This window comes from Hyalella azteca, unplaced genomic scaffold, assembly GCF_000764305.2.
Source record: "Hyalella azteca isolate HAZT.00-mixed unplaced genomic scaffold, Hazt_2.0.2 contig7660, whole genome shotgun sequence".
Taxonomy (NCBI): Eukaryota; Metazoa; Arthropoda; class Malacostraca; order Amphipoda; family Hyalellidae; genus Hyalella; species Hyalella azteca.
Window position 1 is genome coordinate 17,115 of NW_025937780.1, and position 14,663 is coordinate 31,777.

Consider the following 14,663-nt stretch of genomic DNA (forward strand, 5'->3'; position numbering starts at 1 on the left):
AAATTAATCTCAAATTGCATCATAAATATATGCGTAATCAAGAAAACATAGGAAGAGCTAAATAATATCCACATCACCCGTCTGCTAAACACAAGATTAATCTCAAGCTGCATCAAAAATAGGTACATCCTTATTATCCTTCGTATGTGTTTCGGACGTAGCAGTCCCAGGCCAAAGTGCCGACATCGTCACGAACTCATCCGAAAAGTTAAATAAAATACATCAGAAGATTGAAGGAATTTGACCGTTCACGCAACAATCACATCTATCTTGTAGTGTACATCTGGAAGTGCATTATGGTGCTTCTGCAACGAATAAATTATAAGTATACAACATTCCATGAATTCCATATAAGATCAGGGTATATTGAATTTTTCTAGCTACGAGCTGACACAGATGAAATAATAACACACTGATTGAAAGATTCAAGTTAAGCTAGTGAAGTAATATAGTATTTGTTACATATATTTGTAAGATAGGATTTCACCCAACACAGTCTTACTAGAAATCAATAATTATTGATACTTATATTCACTGATGATTGCAATAAAAAATCCAATTCGGTAGCAATGCTGTGTCATATATTCAAACATCGTCCCGGATAAATAATTTGATCACAAAACACGTTTTAAATACAGTATAACGGCGATGCAAGAACACTAAATTTTCGTATAATTTATGGATGGACTACAGAACAATTTATGTTCACATGATGTTGCCACACTCCGAAAACATCACTCCTCACGAACAAACAATAAAAATATCACCTTTTCACGAAGGCAAATTATACTCAGATATAATGACCGAAGATGTTCTCTAGTAAGAAAATTTCTGATGACGAATCATCGGCCTTCACGAGGCCATAAAAAGAACTAAATTCAACGGAATTGTGAAAGCCAAAAAATATTTAGTTCTTAATGACCCAGAGTCATGGAAATCTAACGACCCATAATCCGACTGATAATGATGCATGGAATATGAAGAGAGGATCACATGAGCATAGGTTCAGAAAAACTTAAACATGTAAGTTATACATTCATTGGCCAGATGAAGAGACGAAGAGGTCACAGCTAAGTTGTCGACCTGCTGACATTTTACGTCAGCCAGAAATGTGAAAATAGAAACGAGAAATAGGTGCGCCCGAAACGAACTCGAGAGAATTATCATGTTATATACCCGTGGCGCGTATTTGCAAAAATATCGTAATTGCAAATGAAACGATTGAATGAACCTATAAAAACGCCAAAACTACTAATATTCTTCCAAAAACAATTAAAAACAATTTTGATACCCACAAACGCAGATTACACACAAAATCCAAGATGTTTTAACTGAAGTTTTTAAAATTAACTACTTGAGTATCGCTTAAAATTTCGTGATTGAAATTGTCTTTGAGTTCCAGAATTGAAACTAGAAAACTTCAGAAAAATTGACGAGTCATACTGTCGAAATAGTGGCCCACTTCATCCACGTAGCACTGATACGCTAGTTATCCGAACCGAACTAAGCCAGAATGACACATACAATTAAAATTAAGTGGAAAAAATGCATCGTTGTTTAGACAGTCTAACTAATTTCTTTGGGTGCCTATTGCATCAACCTGAGGGTTGCTGGCTGGCTCGACTCGTCAACAGCATGTCGTTCCCGTTAATTAAACACAACTTGATTGTTACGTTCCCAAGCACTACACGTTCTTGTAGGATATCCATAGCATTTTTTTCAGTACGAGCATGTCTAGGTATAATAAAACTCGAAATAAGGCACAACATTTTCAAGTTAATATATAAAAACTAACTGCAACTCGTGTCAAAAATATCGAGTCATCAACTTAATACAGGGAATATAATGCAATAGAAATCTGTTTCAATACAAAAAAAAAACCGTTAAACGTCAATCAGCGAACACCAGAGCTTTAGCGATGTCACCATCGCTGACTTTTTTTATTATTTTATTCCTCTTTACATTACTCTGAACCCGTGCGATCTTTCATAAACGGACCTCTTTTCACAAATGTTTCAAACTTTTCCTTCCAAGACAATGGCGACAAGCCAAGAGTTCAGTGAAGTAGTCGGCATGTGCTCGAGCATATTTCTGGCCCTAATCTACACCTGTTTTAGGAACAAGTGACTTGCCTGCTTGCCATGTGCAGTGAAGGCGCCGTGTTATGAGTTTCTGTTTACGGTGGCCAGCTTTTGTTCAGGGTCTATACTTTCAAAAAAAGTTAAGAGATCGTAAGTTCATCAGCCAATCATTGACGGCCTTTCAAGCAAAATCCACCAATCATAGACAAGAAAACAGAGCGTAAGTACTTACGTTAACGTAGCGAGTTTTGAAAGCATGGCCCCACTGCTTTCCAACTCATGCGAGCGAAGCTTATGACGCGAGCGACTTAAGGCACTAAAATTCAGATCAAATGAACCATCACCGCCAAAACTTTTCAATTTCTTGTGAAATTAAAGATTTAAAATATTTACATGAAACTGATGTGCCACATATCAAGGTAGACAAAATAAGTCAAGAATGAAATAATGCTGAATACATTTTGCTTAGCTCGTAATCAAATGCAAGGCCTTTATATTATAAAGTAGAACAGAATATTGTGGCGATATATTTCGTGAACAAATTTTACCAAGACCTGTAGGAATTTTCCATGAAAAGTAGTTAGCTAACTGCTAATCAGTTTTTGAATATGTACAATCTGCTCTCCTCCATATATTGAAACGTGCGATTTCAACTTTATTATAGCATAATATCTGCATTTTATTTGCATGAAACAACATCGACTGTAATTTTTACAATCGACTAATGAATAATGAATTCATTGTGAACCGTTTCTTTTTCCAATTTTCAGGAAAAAATATCACGAAAATATTTTTTTCCATACGAAATATTTTTTTCCAATATCACGGGACTAAGATATATTTTTCTTTTTTTTTTAATATCACGGGACTAATAACGTAGAGCTCGTCGAGAACAGAAGAGCACCTAACTGCCAGGTCACATGCCCTTTTCTCACGCCTGTCAACGACTCAACGGTTCGGGGCATCAGCAGAGGTGAGGGCACTTCTTTTGCTCTCACCATGTGAGACCCAAATGTCACTCACGTCATGTCGAGTGACGGCCACGACGCACGCCACCAAGAAAGTGCCGCGTTACTGGTCGGTTAAGCATGAAGTTATGCACGCTTTTTCATGTCAGTCATGTAAAAGTTGAGAGTTCCGTGAGAAGTACAAAGTGAGAAAAAAATATCATCTACCTTGAAAAACTCGTGAAAAAAACGCACTTGAATCTAGCCATGCAGTGTAATTTCATTATTAGAATTAGACGTTAATTCATAACCAAATTTGTAAGATGATAACAAGAGATTGTCAATAAAAATTTACCGATAGTAATCGTTTGTAGGCCAAGATAATCACGCTAAATTTTACAGTCAATACCGCCAAACGGATGGGTTTATTGCCTCGAAACATACAATTAAGATCGTTTCAGACTGATAAAAACATAGGATCATTCAAATGAAACAATCCTGAAAGTGGACTAAAGAAACTTCCAATTTACATCATTCCTACATGAAAATTATTCTCTGCAAGAATATCAGGTTATTTAGATTAATAGTTAATAACAGTGCAGCACGAATAATTAAATTAAAAAAGTCCACGCTGGGTAACTTAGAAAAGTCAAAAACTGCAGCAATTTCGATAAACTTCGCCTTTACTCCGAACGAATTTTACACAGAAAAGTCCTTGAGACTGCCAATTTGACGGACAGTTTTAACGCTCGCAGAAGTCACGAAATCTATCAGCTCCCTCAACGAAAATCATCGAGGGCAGTTGGGTTCCAAGCCATGTTTATGCAAAGCGCCTATCTGCGCGAGCCATGATCCATCCCCGAGTGCTGCAAGGTCAATGTTTAGGGAAGAAGATGCCAAATGATAATACAAAGCGATAATGCCAAGCGAGAGGTCTGATGAAATCCGAATCACAGTGACTGAACTGCGGGCGCATCGTTGCAAACCATGAAACAGCGACTGCATTGCAAGCGTTTCATTGTAGACCATTAAGCAGTGATTGCACTGCATGCGTTTCATTATAAACCATGAAGCAGCGACTGCACTGCAGGCGTTTCACTATAAACCATGAAGCAGTGACTGCACTGCGGGCGCATCGTTGCAAACCATGAAACAGCGACTGCATTGCAAGCGTTTCACTGTAAACCATGAAGCAGCGACTGCACTGCATGCGTTTCACTGTAAACCATGAAGCAGCGACTGCATTGCAGGCGTTTCATTGTAAACCATGAAGCAGTGATTGCACTGCAGGCGTTTCACTATAAACCATGAAGCAGTGACTGCACTGCAGGCGTTTCATTGCAAACCATGAAGCAGCGACTGCACTGCAGGCGTTTCATTGCAAACCATGAAGCAGCGACTGCATTGCAGGCGTTTCATTGTAAACCATGAAGCAGCGGCTGCACTGCAGGCGTTTCATTGTAAACCATGAAGCAGCGATTGCACTGCAGGCGTTTCACTGCAAACCATGAAGCAGCGACTGCTGTGGAAGCGTTTCACTGCAAACCATGAAGCAGTGACTGCACTACAAGCGTTTCACTGTAAACCATGATGCAGCGACTGCCTTACAAACGTTTCACTATAAACCATGAAGCAGCGATTGCACTGCGAGCGTTTCACTATAAACCATGAAGCAGCGACTGCACTACGAGCGTTTCACTATAAACCATGAAGCAGCGACTGCTCTGGGAGCGTTTCACTATAAACCATGAAGCAGCGACTGCACTACGAGCGTTTCATTGTAAACCATGAAGCAGTGACTGCACTACAAGCGTTTCACTATAAACCATGAAGCAGCGACTGCCTTACAATGCCTCGACATGTCAAAACATGAGGGCATAACATGTCTCGACGTGTCAATACATGAGAATAAAATAGAGAAAAATCTTGATGTTCAGAATCGACACAACGACGTTTGAAAAAAAAAGAGACAATTCACTTCTGATCGAGGGAGCTTGCACTAACGAACATCGTCAGCTATACAGAGTTTAAACAGATCGAAATCTATTAGTCAGATAAAATCTTACACAGTTCATTCACATTCATCAGATGAATGTAATTCGATAAGTCAACAATTACCAGATTACTAATAATCAAATATTCTTCTGTAGAGGCAAAGTATTGATGAATTAAAGGTAATTGAAATTCTAGTAATAATGCAGTTAGCCAGTAAAAAAAATGAATAAATGTGAATGAAGGAATCGGTGAGATCAATTCCATAAAAAAATAATACAGAGACAAAAAAAATTTTTTTATGTGATACCAATAGCAAAATCTGACTCCACGACGCGACGTATCTTTAAAAGGGAGAGATTGTCCCTACAGCTGCTGCTCTACCTCGAAATATTATTAGATATCAATCATTAGATGGTGATAAATTCGTAGCGAAAATCTAAAACATATACACAGTAACTGATGAGGTTCAATTTAGACCAGAGGGTTTCTAAGAAAAGACCGTTCCTGGCTATGTGTGTCCAGACAGGAATAAAAAGCCGGTATGCATGCATGATCGCGGAGCCCCTAGCTGAGTATCAGACAATGGCCGGTAATGAAGACCAAAACACTCGCCACAAAACTTCGCTTCTCTCTCATGACCAGCATGCTAGCGATGAATTCTCTACCCTGGACCACTAAACATCTGTGGCTCTAGTTGTACTTTTTTATTATTAGTTAGTACAATTTGTTAATTATAGCCGTGAGATGTTGCAACTTTTACGCGCAATAAAACCTCGGGAATCATGGCCGGCCAACTCTTTGTCAGTTTAGCTGCTTGTCATTAAATGAATCATAATCAGATCTTATACAACAATAAAACGTAATGATCATGATAGCTTATAAAATTCGAATCTAGAGAGTAGAAATGAGAAAATATTGTATGTTAAAAGTCATTAATAACTGATCGTTTTATTACGCAACAGAAAATTAACCTTACCTTATGTCGATTCCAATTCCCTAGGAGGTCCCCAATTTACTTTAGGGTTTCAGAACTACAAATTCCCTAGGAGGTACCAACTTACTTTAGGGTTGCAGAACCACGATTTTCGTTGTATTTTAATTTTGAATGAAGGCGTTTTCCTGCGACATCTCTTATTATGCAAACTATGTTGGTTTCAACCCTTCACTTTTGCAGTGCTACGATAACTGCAACGCTGGTTAAACATTCCGTACTGCTGCTCTACTTAACTAATCTTATATCAAGTTGAATTTTGGCCCGGTTATGGATTATAATTATCTATTTCAAGCAATGACGAGTTAGAATGGTAAATATTCATACAGTTAAGATTTAAACTATAAATATATCTTATTTAAAACGCTCCTGCCTGAATTTCGCTTTAGTCGATGAACATAGATTTCTGCTTACGAATAGCGAGCTAGTTAAAGAGATAAAGAATGCGTGTTGGTTAGATTTGAATGCCTAAAGCTTGCACTGAAGCAAAAAACTATCAGCGCCTCCGAAGTACTTTACTGCGACATGAAACCATGAAATCTTTATTCGCCTTAAATCAAATCCCAGGAGCATGAAGTGGCTAAAAAGCGTTAGCATTAATCATTAAGAGGCTAATAAGCGTTAGTATTAATCATTAAGTGGCTAATAAGCGTTAGCTAGTAACACTTGAGACCTAAGCTTGAGTTGCGGTTGACTAAAAATCTTAAAGTCATAAAGCGATTTTCTAGTCAAGTCAGGAAAAAAATGTCAGGAAGACATTTTGCAAAAGTGGACAAGCTAAAATTTAACTGCAATTTTTTTTAAATCCATCATCACCGTTGAAATTTGACGTCTTTATGGCTGCAACGTTCTCCCCACTTTTGAAACAATAAACATTCATGTAAACTGAAATAACTCCAAGTTCAAGAGACCGAATTCAGTACAACAGCTGCAAAAAAAAAAAAACAATCGACATATTTGCAGCTCAGCCTATGAAGCTAAAAATGAAATTTAGAACACAGTTCCAAATATTGCACAATTAATAGGAAGCATGAGGGACATTTCTGAAGAGAAATGAAGCCTAGAAACGTGTTTTTCTGTACCATCTCTTCTCTTATTATATTTTCGAAATTCAGCAGACAAATTGGACAATCTTTGTACAGCTGCCTCCTTAGTGTGAGCTTTGAATTTATAAATAAAAGACATGCATTAATGTCGGCTTCGAGTTTATATATAAAAGACCTGCATTAATGTCGGCTTCGAGTTTATATATAAAAGACCTGCATTAATGTCGGCTTCGAGTTTATATATAAAAGACCCACATTAGTGTAGGGTTCGAGTTTATAAATAAAAGACCAGTGTGGGCGATCAGTTGTGTCCACCTGGTAATTTGCCGCCTATGAAGTGTGATGGAAGTGTAGTCCGTGACTTGCCGTCGTTCAACAATAGTGAAAGGTACACTGCAGGGACGCAAAATCCATAGGAAAAACAAAAAAAAAATTTTATTGGAGATTAATAATTAATATAAATACAATAATGAATGTTATATATCGTCTTGAGAAAACATTGGACTAAGACCAGAGGTAAAGAAAACGCGAGGCAACACTCGTATTCCAGGGACTTGACGAAGAGCAAAATTGCTGGCCACTTGCTAATTCGATAGTTAACAAACTCAGAATTAGGCTTCGATTACTAAAAAAAATAATTCATTGTTAATCGTACATAAGAAGATCTTATCTAGCTTCACTTAGTTTTTGATGGAAACGAGTGTTTCTTATCTACTTTTTTAAAATGTCAAAATAAACTAAAATAAATATCTGTGCGCTTGACCTTATGTTATGTGCTGACGCTTCATGGAGAACTAATTCGTTTATATTTGCGTGTCTCACTCAAAAACATTCAATACAAGGCCAAAACACGAACACGAAATTGCTATGGTAACGATTCTGTTTCAGCCAACACCAGAAGAAAACTAGCTAAAAACTAGAAAAAAATTGGAAATGGACCATATGACAAAGGCACATATGTAAATTGAAGACCAGTGCCCCCAAAACTTAAGTGGAGTCTATTAAGCAATTATCTCAAACAAAGATTCAAGCAACCCAGAAGGGCATTCCATCTCACACAAAAATTAAATCGCTAAAAACCAAAAGTTATTGATTCGATTACACAAATGGGCAAAAAAAGATATCGACTACCCCCAGAGCGTTTAATTTCGACGTGGAGAGCTACTCAGCGAGCTGAGCGTGATAGACACAGTTGCCGAAACCATTCATCATGGACCATAAAGAGACGATGGCGGGCAGTAAAAGAGGCATAAGCGCCAATAAAGTGAGTTAGGACCCAATCGTGACGTCATTCACGGGCCGTGGGATCCTTTAGGGCACAGATGTTCCTCTAGGAAGATCTCTGATGAATTGAAGATGAACTTTACTGTAAGGAGTCATTACATGTCCTCACTCCCGAGCTGCCGCGGTACCGTAAGCCGCTTAGGGGAGCATTTTTATTCTGCTGCGTTGCTGGGCTTAAGAATGCTGCCTTGCTGGGCTTAAGGATGCTGCGTTGCTGGGCTTAAGGATGCTGCGCTTCTGCAGCCGTACTATCACAACTTGTTTACCTGCAAGTAGCGGCCTAAGCACACGTGGCGGCCTAAGTACACGTAGCGGCTGATTTTTCGTCAGTGATTGGTGGGTTTAGCTTGAAAGGCCGTCAGTGATTGGCTGACTGAGATCGAACTTGTAACTATTTTTGATACAACGGCCCCCTGTCGTCAAGTGACTGAGCTATTCTGCCATATAAACCACGTTTATCCAAACTGTCATTTAAATGCTTTTAACAAGATAATTATATAGTTAGATATACTGAGAGAAATATTGATATGAAAGATATTATTATTCTTAGATTCTCTTAGAATTATTCCATAATTTAAATTGGCACAATAAGAACCAGAACAATAATGGAACATAAAATTATTATGAAACAAATTCGAATATGGTAAAAAGTAAAATTAACTTTCATTATATACGAGTCCTCAGTAAATACACTCTAAAATTCAACAAAAACATAGGAGTCTCTTTCTAAAATTCTGGTGGAAAAGCGGGGTAAAAAATATATTAAATATTTTTCGAGACACGAATAGACTTGATGCCCAAAAAGAAAATTTTATTCCGTACGTAACAATAATTAAAATATTTAATTATAAATAATAATAATATTTTGTAGAAAAATTGGTTTTCTAAATAAAAATATACGAAATTTTTATGTATAAAAACACATAGTAGTGCTGATAAGAAAGAAGGAAACTTCATACACGGTATTAAATAAATTCTGAAGGAGTAACCCACAAAGAGACATAGATGTCCAACATCATCGTTCGTGGGAGACGAGTTTCTGCGAAGCGTTTAAAAAATGAATATTTTTAGTTCAACTGTTGATATCTTGAAGCACCGATATTTCGGAAATTTAAAAAATTAAAATACCTTTTTTCCAAAACTCAAGGGAATCTGATGTTAAATAAATTTTTGCGGGGCAACCGTCAAGGTGACATAGTTGCACGCGTGTCCGGGTTTGCCGAGATCGTCTTCAGGTCAGATGACAAACAAGATGTCCTCCGTTGAGGGCACGCGAGATCGCGGGAGCGAACCTCAAGCTGACCATCAAATGCGGAAGTGCATGGCTAGAAATTAACCTGTAATTTCTATCAAATAATTTAACTCAACAAATTTATCAATTCGTGAGATTAGTTAACCTCAAAGTGAACCTTTACAATAACCCCGGATACTTATATGGGATGGATCCTACATGACATTTATTTAGAGAAATAATTTTATTCAAAATTTCTATGTAACTTTCATAAATGAAAACATTAATCAAGCATTCGAGGAACAAATTAACAGTAGAAACAATCAAATAAATTAATTTATAATACACCAGGGAAACCTATAGGGCCGGGAACCATATTTTATTGAGAATTAGTTGCTAGAAAAAAAAGCTCCCAGTAGAAATACGTGCAATAAAATATGGCATTAATTGAAGATTATTACGAGGACTTGGAATTCGCAGTAAATAAGAATGATTATAAAGCGCTGGGGCACAGCAGCACGACGAAGATAACGTCGCCGAGGACGTAGCGCGCACGCTGCAGACGAGCCAACGAAATAACGTAACGCGTGTTTCATAAATATCATTAAAAACAGAATAATCATGTAGCCAAGGATACATGAAATCTAAGGATACATCAAACATATTACGTGGCCAATAATGTCCCTCTATTGGTCCCGTGACCAATAATTTCCGCGCTTATGTAATGAAGGGATGAGAAAAATGTCAAGTTTCCAAGCTCCGGGAAAGAGACGAAGAAGGTAACCCCATATAAAGACTTGTAAAGGTGACTGAAACACATTCTGCATGAGGTGGTTCCCTATTCATTAATATGTTTTAGAGAGAGACCATTAAATAGCGCTGATTTGAAAGTAATAAAAAAAGGCACAAGGATGAACAAAAAGTTAAATAAAGAAGTGACCACGATCCCATAATAATTACACAACCAGGCCATATCAGCACATGTAGGGCCATATACGGTTAAGCTCTATACCGTAACGTAACATACCGTTGCATTCACATAAAATATTAAAAGTATACAGAGTGAAATCGAGTAGAAGTCGGTTATAACGATTCATGCATAGTTGATTGATGTCATACTTTTTTTAAATTTTATAATTCTTCAAAATATGTAACGGAAATGGCCATGTGACAGAAACTTGCTCCAACTCGTTGTGCAAACTATTCGGATTGTATGCTCATAGCGTGAAGAGATCGCGGGAGCGAACCTCAAGCTGACCATCAAATGCGGAAGTGCATGGCTAGAGAACGAGCAGAACAAGCTCAACCAGAACAAAGTCTTGATCTGGGCATGATATGGAACGTTATATATGATAGAAAAAAATATCTCCTTATGAAATTCTAAAACATTCGAAGCAGAAAAAGTCTCTGTGTAGTCAAAATAAGATGCGATATTCAATGATAGCTATTGGGAAAAGATCGACTTACGAAATTCGAATAATATTGAAGTTAAAATTGAGGACAGATAAGAATACTTGCGATAGCTCAATATTGAACAAAAATTTACGAATGAAAATTTAAGCAAGCAATAAGTTTAAAGGTAAATAATTTCTTATCGTTAAACGATGTATAGTTTAAGAATGACAAGGCAGCAGTTTGGAAAGCAAAATATTGACTAAATATTTTGTACACATGAGAATAGTTACGTGACGATAGTCCTTGCTTTAGGGAAACATTTAAACGCAATTCTACAATTGATAGCTTCTTTTAATCTGATATACCGAGCATGAAAAAGAGCGAAAAACTACTTTCGCAGATACTTTAATAAAAAAATATAAATAAAGTCTCTGAGTATTATTCCAATTTCCAACAAAGAATTTCATCCTCCCGCATCGAAAATTGAAATACCATCTGAAGTTCAGGCAACTTTAAAGAAATAGAAATTAACCTGTAATTTCTATCAAATAATTTAACTCAACAAATTTATCAATTCGTGAGATTAGTTAACCTCAAAGTGAACCTTTACAATAACCCAAGATCCTACAATGGTTTGGATCCTACATGAAATTAATTTCGAGAAATAATTTTATTAAAAATTTCTATGGAACTTTTATGAATGAAAATATTAACCGAGCATTTGAGGAACAAATTAACAGTATAAACAATCAAATAAATTAACTTATAATACTAATTTAATAATAAAAGATTATTACGAGGACTTGAATTTGCAGTAAATAAGAATGATTATAAAGCGCTGGGGGCACAACAGCACGACGAAGATAACGTCGCCGAGGACGTTGGGCGCACGCTGCAGACGAGCGAGCGAAATAACGTAACGCGTGTTTCAAAAATATCATTAAAAACTGAATAATCATGTATCCAAGGATACATTAAACATATTACGTGACCAATAATGTCCTCCTATTGGTCCCGTGACCAATAATTTCCGCGCTTATGTAATGAGGGATCAGAAAAATGTCAAGTTTCCAAGCTCCGGGCAAGAGACAAAGAAGGTAACCCTATACGGTATAAAGCCTGTTATAAAGGTGACTGATATACGTTATGCGGTGGTTCCTATATATTCATTAAAAGGTTATAGAGAGAGACGATTTAAGAGCGCTGATTTGAAAGTAAGCATATAAGGCACACTAATGAACAAAAAGTTAAATAAAAAAAGTAGCCACGATCTCGTAATACTTGCGCATCCAGAGCCATATCATCGCATCTAGGGCCCATATCAGCACATATAGGCCCATATCAGCACATTTAGGGCCATATCAGCACATCTAGGGCCTCTATCAGCACATTCAGGACCCATATAAGTTGCTATCGGAAATTTTTGAACAGAATAAGAGTCTTACAGCAGTTTATCTGCAGTGCGGTTCGTTTACGGTGAAGCTCTATACCGTATCGTAACGTACCCTTGCATGCACGTAAAATATCAAAAGTATACAGCTGTGGAGAGTATGAGTTGGGTAATTACGGTTCATGTTTAGTTGATTAATGTTATACTTTTATTTCAAGTTTCATAATTATACAAAATATCTAATGGAAATGACCATGTGACGATATAAACTTGCTCCAACTTATAAAATTATTCTGATGATGTACTTTGCGTGATTTATACGGTGAAATGCGTACCAATATTCATCGATTCATACCGGTGAAATGCGTACCAATTTTCCGTTATTCATACCGCTGAAATGCGTACCAATTTTCCGTGTTTCATACCGAGACCATACCCATAAATTTAAAACGTTTTTCTTGCAAAACTATAAATCGGCAAAGAAGCACAGAGTGTAAATTAGGTGCAAAAAGTGCAAATTACGAAAATTACATAAACGCTTGCACGACTTGAATTAATAGAACGAACAACCGCAACCAATGAAATCATCAACCTTTATATTTATTGAAAAATAATAAAGAGCGGATTTTCTGAGAGGAATAATCGAACAAATTAAAAATATAACAATATAAGAAGCACTGCAAATCAATAGTAGCAATCATCGATTTTTTTAATCCATAATTGAGCCTGTAAATATTATTTCCATTTGATTAACAAGCCGACCGCCAATTGGACCGTAACGATCCACAATTCACTGAATGAATTGCACAATTATGAAGCGATCGGAAACTGGAGAAAAAATAATCGTCACGGTCATCCGAGTCGCAATAAGAGCAAACAGATTCCCTAGATAGCTTTCAACGGCGATACCAAACGATTTGTCAGGCATTAGAGACAAACGACTTCAGCGAAGCAAAAACCTACACACTTTCCAATGCCAACACAACGAAAGTTTCAAAGCGCAAGGTCTCACAAGTTACATCTGTTGAAAATAAAAATAAAGAATTGGTTTTTCGTCCGTAAGAAACCCGGGATACAATTTAACGTCAGATACTAGCTATGAAAAACCGAATAATCTGAAAATGTGAATAACTTTTGGTTTGGAGTGATAACCACACTTTACAGATTTGATAGAAATTTTTTAACATATCTTCCAGAGACAATCCCTAAATGCCTGAGTTAGGCAGTACACGTTAATATAATATCTTTATTTTATTGAACTCAAGTTACTATCTTCAAATCCTGAAGTAAGTCTATGCTCCCTATGTCAATTACCATAGTTAAATGCTCTATTCAGAGCAAGTTGAGCTAACAGAAAGGTCCACAAATAATTATACATTTCTAATGGTGACAAAATAGCAAGCAAATCTTCACAACAAAACTTGAGCAGACGTTGAACGCTCACATAACCGGTCGTCAAGCAGTGTCTTGAACACTCATTATTTACGACAACCTGCCACTGAAAAGTCATCAGTCACTTCCTCTCTCTTCTTCTTGACACTATCACTGCACGAGACATTCGGCGCAACTGACAACATTCGCTAGCGATAGCATCATTCGACAGCAATGCAGCACCGGTTGCAGTGAATACAGGTATTGATTTGTGAGATATGCAAGTGTTGCGGTATAAGAAGCAAATGCGATAACATCTGGCGAATGCCGTCGTTTGTGCGTTTCTTCAATGCATATCACAAAAGAATTCACTTATTAACATACCTTATGTCAATAATTATATAATTAACATGGAATTTTTATTTGAAAAAAATCGACAAAATATCACATATGTGGCAATTGCAATTAATTTTACGACACCTGAAAGGACGATGAACGAAAAGCTTTCACCAAGCATTGTAAAATTTTCACTATTGGTAAAATTTTAACCTATGGCCAGGAAAGAAAATGAAGATATTGCCACGCACGGCACCACTCAATGAGAGGGTAGCCTTGTAGACATATCGGATGCACGAGAAGATCTGGAAAAACTGCTACCCGACAGCGGCTGCCATATGCACACATTCATATAATCCTCAGACACTATTAGGCATCGCGCTAATAAGCAGGGCCTATACTTTCAAAAAAAGTTGAGAGATGGTAAGTTTGTCAGCAAATCATTGACGGCCTTTCAAGCAAAATCCACCAATTACAGACAATAAAATAGAGCGCAAGTACTTACGTTCACTTAGCGAAATTTGAAAGTATGGCCCCGGTAGACTGCGATAGGTGACTCAGACATGGTGTACTGTTAACATGTTATGTGTCTAATG

The 14,663-nt window shown here is 37.0% G+C and overlaps 1 protein-coding gene across 1 annotated transcript in view; it reads right to left on the reverse strand.

The window, feature by feature from the left end:
• LOC108670142 (NBAS subunit of NRZ tethering complex) overlaps positions 1-13,914 on the reverse strand; it is a gene marked incomplete at its 3' end in the record, with an annotated part of 30,121 nt that extends 16,207 nt beyond the window's left edge. The window contains 1 exon segment of the mRNA XM_018157594.2: positions 13,853-13,914. Within this exon segment, the coding sequence (XP_018013083.2) occupies positions 13,853-13,870 (18 nt within the window).
• Between the last annotated feature and the right edge of the window lie 749 nt (positions 13,915-14,663).